Source organism: Mobula birostris, chromosome 5, assembly GCF_030028105.1.
Source record: "Mobula birostris isolate sMobBir1 chromosome 5, sMobBir1.hap1, whole genome shotgun sequence".
NCBI lineage: Eukaryota > Metazoa > Chordata > Chondrichthyes > Myliobatiformes > Myliobatidae > Mobula > Mobula birostris.
Window position 1 is genome coordinate 29,456,202 of NC_092374.1, and position 15,094 is coordinate 29,471,295.

At 40.6% G+C, this 15,094-nt stretch overlaps 1 protein-coding gene across 6 annotated transcripts in view; it reads left to right on the plus strand.

The window, feature by feature from the left end:
* snx25 (sorting nexin 25) overlaps positions 1–15,094 on the plus strand; it is a 309,072-nt gene that overhangs the window by 148,969 nt on the left and 145,009 nt on the right. For all 6 annotated transcript variants that reach the window (XM_072257752.1, XM_072257750.1, XM_072257754.1 and 3 more), the window contains exon 6: positions 1,223–1,409. In XM_072257752.1, the coding sequence (XP_072113853.1) occupies positions 1,223–1,409 (187 nt within the window). The remainder of the gene's footprint in view (positions 1–1,222; positions 1,410–15,094) is intronic.

Consider the following 15,094-nt stretch of genomic DNA (forward strand, 5'->3'; position numbering starts at 1 on the left):
ATTCATTTTAATAGATTCAATCCTTGAACTCAGACCAAGAAAAGGAATTAGATATCATCTTGTTATATCTTCCTTAATTTTTTTTACTGCTGGTGGCTAGTAAAAAGACCCTTACCAGGAAATGGTTATCACAGGAGAGCCCAACTTTAAATGTATGGATGGAAATTACAATGGACATTTACAAAATGGAGAAGATAACAGCATCTGTTAATCATAAGTTGGAACAATTTTATTCATACTGGAAAAAATGGTTTAACTACATAACACCTCATGATTTATGACAAATATGATTATATGATATATATGTACAGTGTCTGAAATACATCTTATGGAAATGTTTGTTTGATGATGAAATTCAATAAAAAATAAATTATAAAAAAAGGAAATAAGTTTTTCCTTAAGTTTTACTTATCATCAATACACTGGCTTTCTACACAGACAGCATTTTGCAACTTGTTTTATAAAAAATCCTTTTAATATGCTTTTAGTATACATCCTTTTAATATATTTGAATGGAAACTTTAAGTTTGATCAATATAGAAGTAAATTAGTTTATACTAAATAGTAAGCATTTCAAGTTAATTTTGATCCATCAACTTTGTGTAACCTGGTTTTAAAGCTTACTTATACTTTGGTCAAAATGCTGGAAATACTCAGAAGGCCAAACGGCATCTGTGAAAAGAGAAATAAGATGATGTTTCAAGTGGGAAAAAAACTTTAATCAGAACCATCTAAGACTTAAGGCCTTGCTTGCAACATGTTTTTCTTTACAAATGAATGCAAAAAGAAATCACAAAAGCACAATTGATTTTTTTACTTGCAACCATATTAGGCAAATTCCACTGAAACCACGGTAGATTTAAGTGGAAACTTCAGGACATTGGCTGCAGACTCTGACCCTTTGTTTGCCTCTGCTACAGCCAGGCTGTCAGTGCTGGTCAAATTCAAATAGAAATAGTAAATGCTGACTGATCTGAGTGTTCCCAACATTTTCTGTTCTTATTTCAGGTTTCCAACATCTGCCATTTCTTCATTTTCACTTCTTGTCAAACTCATGCCTTTCTGGGAGGGGATATGGAAACAAAAGCTATTTCATGTTCTTTAGTCATAATTGATAAAAAAAAAATTAGAAATTCTGCCCTTTTTGAGCATCGAATTGCAAATCGATTTAGAGCTGTGTTTAGGACTGCCTCCATTCTAAACTTGAGTTTGTTGTTCACAGTACTAAAACCAATGGTAGAACTGCTAAGTGACCCTGACTACATTAATCGAATGCTGCTAACCCAGATGGAACGCAGGGAGCAAGTGAATGAACATCACAAGAAGGCCTACACTTATGCCCCTTCCTATGAGGAGTTCATCAAACTTATCAACGGCAGCTGTGATGTGGAATTTTTAAAGCAGCTGAGGTAATAATAACCTTTCCATGTTTGCAACAACCACTTTTTGGCTGTAATTAGTGTCACTGTGAGTACTAGTTTTACCAAGGTTTTAAACTCCTTCATGGCTCTGCACCTGTTTTCTTGCTTAAGCATTTGAGTACTGTGAAGTATATTGTACCACTTACTACGTCTGCTCAGGCCTAGGGAGCCGGTGTCGGGCAAAAGAAATATATTGTACAAATACAAAAAGGTGTTAAGTGTGGAGTTCCATTAATGTACGATTTCCATTTATTTGATATCAGTGCAATGTGAGAAAATGGCTGAACAAGCAACTACTGTATAGAGAGAATAAAAGCATACTGTAACTTTGGTGTGATACACATAAGATTATGATTACCATGAACCTCTGTACCAGTTCATGATCTGAATGGACTGGATCACTCCTGACCTAAAACCAGCATGGCAGTAGATCAATTCTGCTCATGGTTCTGGTTAGGAGAATTTTGAATTGGTTCATTTTTGGTGTCTTTTTTGTGAGCAGCCCTTGGGATTGTGGGTGATTTGCCTCTACTCTGTTTTTATGTGTCCTGAGATGATTGATGAGGCCAGTGTGGGAACCAGACTTCTGCAAGTAGGATGGTGAATTTCTGATGTGGCAGAATGAGGGTGTCTGTGACCTGGTCTGTTCCTTCCTCAGTTTATAAAGGGCTTCCAATGCAAGAAGCTGAAGTTCTTTCTGCCAGTCTGAATGCTCCATTCACGCGACAGAGATTCCCAAGTGTTCATGAGGATTCTGCCTTTTTTTCCAAGAATGCTTTGAGCATATCCTCCAGTTTTGGGTACACAGTACCTCAGGTGCAATGTAGCATTAGCAGCTAGATTTTACAATTTTTAACACTGCAGAAAATGTAAGTGCTTAAATGAATTTTTATTTGAAATTGAATTACTTCAGGCGGAACACAGGACACATATTTAAATTGCTTGCATTTTATTGTATATTTATTTTCTACTGTATTTCTCGAATTGCACATTTGCCACACTTAAATACAGCAAATGTAGCTGTGAATACTCCTTAATATTTAAACAGAAACAATATCAATTGGGTTCCATTGCGTTTGCTGAATGAAATGTTCAGCATTTACACCATTGAAATAAGTTATAGTGGAACTTGAACTACTGCACAGTCAGCTTACTTGCAAGCATAGTTAGGACACAATCTAATTTTCTTAGTCATATAGCATGGAAATGGACCCTTTGGTCTTCCCAATCCATGCTGGATATCAAATCCCTCATTTCTACTAATCCCACTTAATTTTCAGCATCTCCCCTCCAGGTTCCATCACTCACCTACACACCGGGGACTAGTTACAGTGGCCAATTAACCTTCCAACCTGCCGGTCACGGGGATGGGAGGGGAAACTGGAGCACCCAGAGGGTACCCAAAGAGAATGTGAATACTCCACACAGACAGCACTGGAGATCGGAATTGAATCTAGGTCATTGCACTAGCTGCTCACTCTGTCTCGCTCAAGGCAATTGTACCTTCAGATGAAGCACTACTCTGCGGCTCTTCATTTGTGAAAGCTGAACCTGAATGTGAAACTGGTCTGTTTCCACAGACTGCTGAACTGCACGCTGCATACGGGGTGGCATGGTAGCGTAGTGGTCAGCACATCACTTTACAGTGCCAGTGACCCAGGTTAAATTCCTGCCACTGCTTGTAAGGAGTTTATACATTCGCCCCCTGACTACGTGGTTTTCCTCCAGGTCCTCCAATTTTTCTCCCATAGTCCCGATTGTTAGGTTAATTGGTCATTATAAAAATTGTCCCATGATTAAGCTAGGATTAAACTGGGGATTGCTGGGTGAAGGGCCTATTCTGCACTGTACCTCAATAAATTTAAAACAAATATGGTTTAAGTTTGGGCATAGCATGGTGTCTGAAATTTAAAGTGTTTGTGAGAAAGATGTCTGTAGTGCAAAAGTATAAGATAAAACTGGATTAAGTTTACAGATGGTAGAAAAATTGGCCGTGTGAAAATGAGCGAAATGGAACGTTTTAGGCTGTTATAAAGTATTCAAGAACTAAGTAGATAGACATAAAGGTGGCACAAAGAACTTTGGTCTTGCTGAGTAAACATAAAGACATAAAAACAGAAGCAGGAATAGTCCATACAATCCCTGGTGACCTGAAGTTGTTTTCTTTGGAACAAAAGAACTTGTGCAGGGATTCAAATGACTTGCACAAAATTGAGGCTCTCAGAAGGAAGGACTTGCTTGTCTTTGCATCGAGATCAGTTATTAAGGGGTATAGAATTACACAAATTATGGCTCATCTGAGGGATACTTGGCCCTTAGAATGAATTACCTGAAAAGATGATGGGGATAAAAACACTTGCAACATTTTTTTAAAGTGGGACAAACTCTTGAAGTGATATAATGTGCATGTTTGATGATTGAGACTTGGATACTTTATTGAATTGGCTGTCATAATATTCTTTGATTTTGTAAGACCAAGTGAAGAGACTTAAAGAACTGCCAGCATCAAATACATTTTCACATTTGAAAAGCAGCTGCTCCTTGTGAGGCATGGTGGAAACATTTGGAAAGGGCTAGTAACTGTAAGGCAAGGTTGTATTAGGATCTCAAAGCTGAATGCTGACATTCATTTAAATTGCTACTCAGTTTTATTTGTACTGTGAACCTTCACAGGGATGTAGCTTGCAGAAACTTTCCTTTCCCCTCCTCCTTTTACTTCCATTTTCTCCCTTCTTCCAAGTGAGATGTTTTATTAAAAATAGTCACCAGTTATAGTGGAATTTCACATTTTTATTGTGTTTACATCAGTGCTGGTTTGATTGATGAAGGCTTAATAACGTGTTATTTTGGAAGCTTGAGAAGCTAGTAGAGGTGCAAATTGAAAATTTGTCTTCAGTTCTTTGGTTAAATATTGCAAACAATGACTGACCCTGCTGGTGAGCACTGACTTGTGAAAAACCTGCGATGACGTTGATGTCACTGAAGGATTTTTGGATTAGCTAAAGTCGTGTAGTGAATGAGAGTGTTTTGTAATCTGCTATCTGCTGACTCTTTTAAGTAATGCAGCTTGCAATATCTTAGATGGTAGGCATTAACCAGAGGAGAGTTCTGTGGGGTCCACTTAAGTTCCACTATATACACACTTGCTTTCTTTTCTACCTCTGAGACTCATCATTCTCTGCAGTGCATTGAGAGATTCCAAATTGATTTTTTAGATCTCAATACATATTTAAGGAACAAGAGAAAATTTGCAGATGCTGAAAATCCAAGCAGCACACACAAAATGCTGGAGGAACTCAGTAGGCCTGGCAGCATCTATGGAAAAGAGTACAGTTGACATTTCGGACCAAGTCATGTTGACTGACGCTGGCGTTCCTCCCCCTTCTTCTTTCTTCCATGGCTTTCTGTCCTCTCCTATCAGATACCCCATTGTCCAGCCCTGTATCCCTTTCACCAATCAACTTCCCAGCTCCTTACTTCACTCCTCCCAGTTTCACCTTTCGCCTTGTGATTCTTCCTCCCCTCCCCCCACCTTCTTACTCTGACTCCTCATCTATTTTTCCAGTCCTGCTGAAGGGTCTCGGCCTGAAATGTCAACTGTACTCTTTATCCATAGAAGCTGCCTGGCCTGCTGAGTTCCTCCAGCGTTTTGTGTGTGTTGCATATGTTTAAGGAAACTAGCTTTCTTTAACTTTCAGTGGGGAGGGATGAATGGACAAGGGAGGCGCGTTGAGAGCAATCCCTGTGGAAAGCAAGAAGTTGGGGGGGGGGCGGGTGGGATCCCACTGGAGATGGAGGAAGTTACGGAGAATTATGTGCTGGGCACGGCTTATAGAGAAATGAGCAAAATGCTGAAAGGTTTGATCAGCTCAAGTAGGCACCTGGGTCATCATGGATGAGTTATCCAAAGGGCCTGTTTCCACGTCCTACACTTCTAATAAGAGGTCTAGAATCAGCATGTGTGATGATCGACTTGGATACTCCAAATATAATTTCCTTTTCTGTGACCAAATCTTTTCATCCTTCATAGGGCCTTGTCCAGTTACTCTCCCATTTTTGCTCTGCAGGTCTCTCAGATCACTATTTCTTTTCCACGCTGATTTATTACATATTCTTCAGCTCAAATTTGTTTGCCAACCACCATGGAAAAGCAGGCTGTCTTCACTAGAATTCCTTAGAGTCACAGAATTCTACAGCACAGAAACAGCTCTTCAGCCCATCTAGTCCATGCCTAGTTCCATCAACCTGCACCCAGTCCATTGCCCTCAATAGGCCTCCCATCCATGTACCAATCCAAGTTTCTCTTAACTTCTGAAAGCAAACCTCCATCCAACACTTCTGCTGGACCTCGGACTGAAGCTCCCCCTCGTGTTCCCTTGAAGCGTTTCATTTTTCATCCTAAACCCATGACCTCTATTTCTAGTCTCGCCTAACTTCAGTGGAAAAAGCTTGCTAACATTTATCCTACCTATACCCCTCATAATTACCTCTATTAAATCTCCCTTCATTCTTCTATACTCCAGCGAATGAAGTCCTAACCTGTTCAACCTTTCCCTATAACTTGGGTCCTTCCTGAATTATCCATATTCACTCACATAAAGAGATACTTTAAGCCCATGACTTCCATGGTGAACATATTCAGCTCAAAAATGAGAATTAGCACAAATTGTACTTTTTTAAATTCTGCATTTTGTATTGGAACTAAAAAGGAAAAATCTTGACTCTTAATGTTGCTTTCTTTTTGACATCCTGAGCGTGTCAGCCATGCTGTAGCTTTGTTATCTCAGGAGTGGAGAAGGTCCTGAGTTCAACTCCTAATCCAAAGATTTGAGCACAGGGTGGAGTTAGTCCTCAGCAGTCCTGCCTCACTGAGCTCCTAGACTTTTAGATCGGATGCTAAATCATAGGGTATCCTGTCTTTCCAGTTCAAATAATAGACTTACTACTACAAAGATGAGTGGGAGTTGGAGAAAGGCTAGTGGGTTACACAAATAGATCAACAAGCACAAAATGCTGGAGGAAGTCAATGGGTCAGGCAGTATCGATGGAGGAAAATGAACAAACAGTGTTTTGGACCACGACCATCCTGGCTTGAAGCGTCAATGCTTTGTTTTCCTTCATAGATGCTGTCTGAGCTGCTGAGTTCCTCCAGCATTTTGTGTGTGTGTTGATCAAGATCTCCTGCATCTAAGGTCTCTCGTGTTTATTTGGATTATGCAAATGTTCTGTCTTAGAATTTATTCCTCAATGAACTCATGAGGATAGATTATTTGTGTATTATCACATTGCTGTTAGCAGGTTTCAAGTTCACTGTGCATATCTTATTATGGAAATAACTACACTTCCAAAGTATACCATTAACTGTAAAGCTTTTTGCAAAGTTCAGACATTTGTACTTGCAAGTTATTTTAACAATTAATCCATATTGCTATTCTGCTGACATTTTTGGACACATCTCAATTTCATGATTTCTAGGATAGTAAGTATTAGTAATTTTAGAAAGGAAGCATTCATTTTTTAGTCAAAGTTGAAATTGACTTTATTATCATATGCACTGGGGTAGTGAAAAACCTCCAGCAGCATCACAGGTATATTGTCAGATGCATAAAGAAAGTGTAGAACTTGTGCTTATATTTTATCTTTTATTACCTCAGAATGATCCAAATAACCTTACAGCTACTGAATATTTTAAATACAAGGTCTGGATTGTAAAGACATGCAGCAACATAGCTATGTAGGAAATCTCTTGGCGGACAATGAGATTACTGACTGGATAATCCGTTTTAGTCATGTTCAGAGGGATAAGTAGTATCTGGGCCACAAGCAATGCACTTACGATGCCATGAGATCTTATTTTTCCACCTCAGAAGATAGATAGACCCTCACGTTTATATCTCATCATAAAGCAACCCATACTGACAGTGCAACAACACTCACTTGTTATTGCATTAAATTGCCAACCTACATCGAGTACTCACTTCCCATAGTTAATTCTCAAATTCATAAAACATTCATAGAGGAGAGAATATAATAACCGACAAAGACCCACTTTTAATCCTGTATCAATGACCCATCCAGTATTGATTTTCTTCTGTTGCTTAAATGAATGAAAATGAACCAGTTACATTTTTCATCCATTATCTGTACAGTTTAATAATTATGTACAGTGCCTGAGTGTTATCCTTAGTCCACTGACTTCATAATTAGAGAAGCCTGAGACTGGTAAATGATATTTGGTAGTGTCCTGCCATGATATCATTGACAATACAGTTACATACTGTAGATTTCTATTAGCAATGTACTTTACTCAGTGAGCCAGGCTTTTACTCTACTTATCTATCAAATAATGGACTGCTGAAGCTCAGGATCCAGCTGTGATAAAATACCGATAGTTGGCAAGGAACTAAGAGATTGCTAATCTTAATGCCCAGTTTTCTGATGACAGCGTGTGGTTTTCTTTTAGATCTGCCATTCAGCGAAAGATCCCTGCCTTATTGTTAGAAACAAGTCTTTGCTTTAGATTAAGATCCCTTGCTTAATGGTATTGGTTCATGGCATAAAAAGGTTGGGAACCCCTGCTTTAGAGGGTGTTTCAAAATAAGTGGGTAAATGATCATTAAAATGAATGGAGCCCTGTTGAAATCAGGACAAAGACTACAGGCATAATCACATCAATCTTTGCTGCTTGCAAACTTGCTGCCTATATTTAAAGATCAGCTTTATTTCTGAAATGTGTTGTTTGCATTAATGACCAACACAGTCCGAATATGTACTGGGGTAAGCATGCAGGTGTCACCAGGCCCACAGTTCACTAACCCTTACTATTCCGTATGTGTTTGGAATGTGGGAGGAAACCGGAGGTCCTGGAGGAAACCAGTGTGGTCATGGGAAGAGTGGACTAACTGCTTACAGATGGTGGCAGGAATTGAACCCGGATCAGTAGTGCTGTAAAGCATTATGCTAGCTACTACACTACTGTGCTATGGGTTGGATCAATGATTGCAGAATTATTTTGTGACTTTGTTTGCACTGTTGAAACCTCATTTGGAAATTCATGTCTTGTCAAATCTAGTCTGATGATACTTCTCAGGCTATCCTTCAGGCTCAAGGGTGACCTGCTCCAACTCTGTGTGTCTTGAAGTGTTTGATGAGATCAATAAGTGAACCACAGACTGGGTAAGAATTACCTGACAGGAGACATAGGGTGGTGGCCCATTTCTGCAGTTAATAATGGGCTTTGGTACACTCTCAATTAATAAATCCAAGAATCTTGCAGCTATCCCAAATGTTCCTTTTCCACATTGAGTGGTCATGATTCAGAAATTAACAGGAGCTAGTGGAAGGTACTACAATATTTTTTGAAGGAGCTTTTCGTTTCCTCTATGTGCTTAGTAATCTCTTTCTGTGATAGTACTCAGGAATTGGTAGAAGGCATGTGTATGACATGGCGTTCCCAGTGGAATAGAAAGAGTATAATTAGGACCTGAATGCTGGGGATGTTGGTCTGGGAGTTGACACAGATATTGGTTCTCCTATCCTTTCAGTGAGAGAAGCCATTGCTGCTCCCTTTCTAAGATTGTAGCCAACAAATTTTGCAACTAAGCCAACTTTGGTGAAGGAAGTTGTTGGCCAAGTCTGTTGTACATTTTTGTCTTTCATTATTGTAATGCTGTACCTCTTCTAAAATAAGCTTTATACTGGAGAGGAACTAATCTTCAGGAAGCTGTTCTCCTATGGTGCCAAAGTCTCTATAACCAAAATCCCCCTAATCTCATAAACTGAGTTGCTGAATACAAGGGGCAACTGTGTCTGCACACATTCTAAGGCCAAGCTCCAAGTGATCATCAGTTCATTCATTACAGCATTCACAACAGCCCTTGAATTCAAAGAAATGTTCTTCAAAGTTAAATTCTACTCCTAACCCTAATCGTAAACCTCCGCCAACCTGAACCATGTACGAAATGCTGCCCTGCAATGCCCGACTTCCCATATCTTAGGAGCCATCGTTCAACAAACCGCAGACGTTGATGATAAAATACATTGTCTTCAATGCACCAGCGTAGCATTTGGTTGACTGAGGAAAAAGTGCTTGAAGATCTAGGACTTAAACTTGGCAGAAAATTCATGTTCTACCAGGCAGCAGTGTTCCCTGATCTCCTGTACACATCTAAGACATAAATTACCATGTGCAATTATGTGTAATACTGCAGCACATGATGAGTTCATTCCCCTCATCGCGCCTAGATGCCTTTTTTTGAAAGAGCTGTCTAATTAGCACCATTCCTGCTGTTTTCCATTTAGTATCCAGTTTATACCTTCTTCACCACCTGCATCCCTTCAAGTATGTTCACAATTCCGTTCCAATTGAATCTGCTTCCAGGCAAAACGTTATGCAGAATGGGTTCATATGTGAAGTTTTAGATTGAGCAGAATGCTGTCTTGAGTTTAGAAGAATATGAGATGATCTTATTGAAACATCTTGGGTTCTGAGGGGTCTTGATGCTATTTCCCATTTGTGAGAATATAGTAAATATGAGGATAAAAGATCAGCCACTTAAGATTTTGTATCTTCTGCCCAATAAGAAAGGAAAGAAGAGAGAATGTCCGAGGTAGGTGGGGTCTTTGATTATACTGCCTGCTTTACTAAGACAATAAGAAGTATAGACAGAGCCCATATGGGGTGGGCTGGCTCCTGTGATGTGCTGAGCTGTGCCCTCAACTCTCTGCAGATTCTTGCTGTCATATGCAGAGCAGCTAACATACCAAGCTTTTATGCATCCAAGTAGAATGCTTACTATGGTACCTCAACAAAAATTGATCAGAGTCGATGGAATCATGCCAGATTTCTTGAGCCTCTTGAGGACGTTGATGTGCTGGTGAGCTCTGTTGGCGGTGACACCAACATGGCTGGACCAGGGCAGGCTATTGGTGATGTTCACACATTGGGACGTCAGCAGTAGAGCAGCATTTACAAGATGCTGGAGCAACTCAGCAAGCCAGGCAACATCTGTGGAAAAGAGTAAACAATTGACACACTCAGGTTGGAGGAACAACACCTTATATTCCGTCTGGGTAGCCTCCAACCTGATGGCATGAACATCGACTTCTCTAACTTCCGCTAAGGCCCCACCTCCCCCTCGTACCCCATCTGTTACTTATTTTTATGCACACATTCTTTCTCTCACTCTCCTTTTTCTCCCTCTGTCCCTCTGAATATACCTCTTGCCTATCCTCTGGGTCCCCCCCGCCCCCCCCGTCTTTCTTCCCGGACCTCCTGTCCCATGATCCTCTCGTATCCCCTTTTGCCTATCACCTGTCCAGCTCTTGGCTCCATCCCTCCCCCTCCTGTCTTCTCCTATCATTTTGGATCTTCCCCTCCCCCTCCAACTTTCAAATCCCTTACTCACTCTTCCTTCAGTTAGTCCTGACGAAGGGTCTCGGCCTGAAACGTCGACTGCACCTCTTCCTACAGATGCTGCCTGACCTGCTGCGTTCACCAGCAACTTCGATGTGTGTTGCTGAAACAATTGATGTTTGGGATAAGACCCTTCATCAGGACTCCAGATGAAGTGTCTTGGCCGGAAACCTGGACTGTTTACTTTTTTCCATAGATGCTGCCTGGCCTGCTGAGTTGCTCCAGCATCTTTCATGTGTTGCTTTGGACCTCCAGCTTCTGCATATTTTCTCATGTTAGTAAAGAAGCATTTGACAGCTGCTTTATCTTTGTACTGTCCGGTAAAGGTTTATCAGCACCATGGTGAACATTCCTTTCCATATTTTAGTGGATTAAGGTTTTTGATGAGCAGTTGAGTCCTGAGGAAGATCTCAACCCAAAATGTCAACTGTTTATTCATTTCCATAGATGCTGCCTGACCTGCTGAGTTACTCCAGTATTTTTTGCGGGTTGCTTTTGATTTCCTGCATCTGCAGATTTTCTCATGTTTATGATAATTGCTTTGCCTCTAGATGCTGCTTGACCTGCTGAGTTCTTCCAGCAGTGTATGTTCCTTGCAATATTCTTTCAGATGGTAGGTGTTGACAAAGAGTTAAACCTTTTCACTGAAACTGGCAATCTGCCCAATACAGACATGAAATATTACATGTGGAGCAAATTTCATTTTCCATTACTTGTCTCATATCCTTGACAAAAAAAAAACTAATGCAAAAGAGAAATTACTCTTAAACAAGGATGACTAGTCTTCATAAAAATTGAGCTGCTCCCTCAGGGCTGTATCAGTGTAATAAATGAAACATATTTTAAGCCTTCTGACTTATGACCATAATAACTTTTTTTTTTGTAGTGATCAGGTTTACCTGCATTTCAGAGAAAAATATAGGGGTTTTGTAAATATTTGTGAATATAAATTGATACATTCCAATCCTTTGTACCCTCATTTTCCTCCTTCCAAACCTTTCAGCAAGAACACACTGTTGTGCTCCTGTAGGTCATGTTTGATAAGAGATTGTTCTCTACTTTGCAATAAGAACTGATTGTTGAAGTAACATTTATGTACAGTTTTTGCTTTGCTTCCTAATCATTGGTGGTTCCTTGAGGCTGGAACAGAAAAATTGCTACAAAAATCTTAACAAATTTTGCTTTTTGCGATCCAGAGGTTCTTTGGAAGCTAAGAATGAGGCATAAAACTTGTTTCTTATGATAATTTTATTAAGGGTTACAAGGGCAGGGAATTGAAAGCAAGAAGCTCGGTGAGAGGCAAAGAGGAAAGAAAGGAGAGAAGGGGAAAAGGAAGAGCAGGCAGGAAAGACGTGGAGGGGAAAAGAGCAAACAAAAATGGTCTGGCCTTCTTATACAAGACCATAGATGATATTAAATTCATTGATAACATTAACCAATCAGATAACCAGATTCAGGTAATTTGATACCCACCACTGAAAATACAGAGGCAACTGTAACCACTGAAAAACTCACTGAACATTTACAGGTATACAGGTGGTTATATAAGAATACAAACAAGCATAATAAAGTTAAATTACAAGAAGAATAACAATTCTAGAGCCCAACCCAACGCAAGGTTTCTGCAACTTTTTGATATTTCTAAAGATATTTGAGCTCTGGAGAATCAGAAACTTCAAGAGTAATTAGCTGGTTCAGTTGATTATTTGTTAAGGTAATTTTGTCTTTTGAATTGCTGTGATATTCCAATGTGCTTCACTGAATTTTTTTTGAGGTAATATTGACTTAGTGCTTCTGCTTGCAGAGCCACTCTGGCATGGCAAATTTCTTAATGGCGCTTTTTAAAATGATAGGAAATGGATGGTGAGAAGGGCTGGAGGAACTCAGCAGGCCAGGCAGCATCTATGGAAAAGAGTGCAGTTGACGATTTGGGCTGAGACCCTTCAAGACTGGAGAAAAGAAGAGTGAGGGGAGAGAGAAACACAAGGTGATAGATGAAACCGGGAGGGTGAGGGATGAAGTGAAGAGCTGGGAAGTTGATTGTTGAAAGAGATGCAGGGCTGGAGAAGGGGGAGTCTGATAGGTGGGGATAGAAAGCCATAGAAGAAAGAAAAGGGGGAGGAGCATCAGAGGGAGGCGATGAGCAGGCAAGGAGGTTAGGTGAGAGAGGGAAAAGGGGATGAGGAATTGTGAAGGAGTGGGGGGCCATTACTGGAAGTTTGAGAACTTTTTTCTTTCCTCCATGGCCTTCTGCCCTCTCCTATTAGATTTCCCCTTCTCCAGCCCTGTATCTCTTTCACCAATCAACTTCCTAGCGCCCCCCCCCCCCCCAGTTTCACCTATCACCTTGTGTTTCTCCCTCCCCTCTCACAACTTTTAAATCTACTCTCATCTTTTTTTTCTCCAGGCCTGCCAAAGGGTCTCGGCCCGAAATGTCAACTATACTCTTTTCCATGGATGCTGCCTGGCCTGCTGAGTTCCTCTGGCATTTTGTGTGTGTTACTTGGATTTCCAGCATCTACAGTTTTACTGTTGTTGGTTGGAAGTGCTTCTCCTTTCTCTCTCTAATTAGTTACCCAATTAATTACATTAGGTATCACATTTAAGCCCAAAGTGGAGTGGAACAGAATTACCTTCTGTTTTGAGAATTTTTAAAATACATTCATTCAGCATAATGTAATTTCTGGATGTATCATCTGCAGTATATATTATTACCTCATCAATCATTGTTGCAAGTTTCTTCTCTAAATTCAATAATTCATCCCTCCCCACTGATCTCTGTCCTGGTACTTAACCTTTGCAAGCAGAACCAGTGCTACACCTGCTCCTATATTAGATTATGAAGACACGTAGTCCACTTTTATTGTCATTTAGTAATGCATGTATTAAGAAATGATACATTATTTCCTCCGGTGTGATATCACAAAACACAGGATAGACCAACACTGAAAAAACTAACAAAACCACATAATTATAACATATAGTTACAACAGTCCAACAATACCAAAACTTGATGAAGAAGTCCATCAGCACAGTAAAAGTTCAAAGTCTCTCAAATGTCCCACATCTCACGCAGATGGGAGAAGGAAGAACTCTCCCTGCCATGCCGACCACAGTCCGACTCTGAATCATCCGAAAACTTCGAGCTCTGATCAGCTCTCCGACACCGAGTACCGAGCGCCATCTCTGTCCGAATGATTCGACCTCAACCTTGGTCGCCAACAGCAGGCAAAGCCAGGGATTTTGAGGCCTACCCTCCGAAAGATTCCCGACCACGCAGTAACGACAGCAGCGAACGAGCGTTTCAGAAATTTCTCCAAATGTTCCTCTGTGCTTTCACGTCCATTCTCCATCAAATCAGAATTGTCCACGGCCCCTATTTAACAGATACGATATAATTTTTCACCGGAGGGCTGCGCAGGCGCGTGATGCGCTGCTCTATCTCCTCCCTCACTACTATTCAGGGCTTCAAAGGGTCCTTCCAGGTGAGGCGACACTTAATCTGAGAGTCTCTTGAGGTCCTTTACTGTATCTATATGACCATAAGATACAGGAACAGAAGTAGGCCATTCGGCCCATCGAGTCTTCTCCACCATTCAATCATGGGCTGATCCAATTCTTCTGGTCATCCCTACTCCCCTGCCTTCTCCCCATACACTTTGATGCCCTGACTGATCAAGAACCTACCTATCTCTGCCTTAAATGCACCCAATGACTTGGCCTCCACAGCTGCTCGTGGCAACAAATTCCACAGATTTACCACCCTCTGACTAAAGAAATTTCTCCGCATCTCTGTTCTAAATGGACATCTTTCAATTCTGAAGTTGTGCCCTCTTGTCCTGGAATCCTTACCGTGGGAAATAACTTTGCCATATCTAATCTGTTCAGGTCTTTTAACATTTGGAATGCTTCTATGAGATCTCCCCTCATTCTCCTGAACTCCAGGGAATACAGTCCAAGAGCTGCCAGACATTCTTCATACGGTAACCTTTTCATTCCTGGAATCATTCTTGTGAGTCTTCTCTGAACCCTCTCCAATGTCAGTATATCCTTTCTAAAATAAGGAGCCCAAAACTGCACACAATACTCCCAAGTGTGGTCTCACAAGTGCCTTATAGAACCTCAACATCACATCTCTGCTCTTATATTCTATACTCTAGAAATGAATGGCAACATTGCATTGGCCTTCTTCACCACCGACTCAACCTGGAGGTTAACCTTTAGGGTATCTTGCACAAGGACTCCCAAGTCTCTTTGC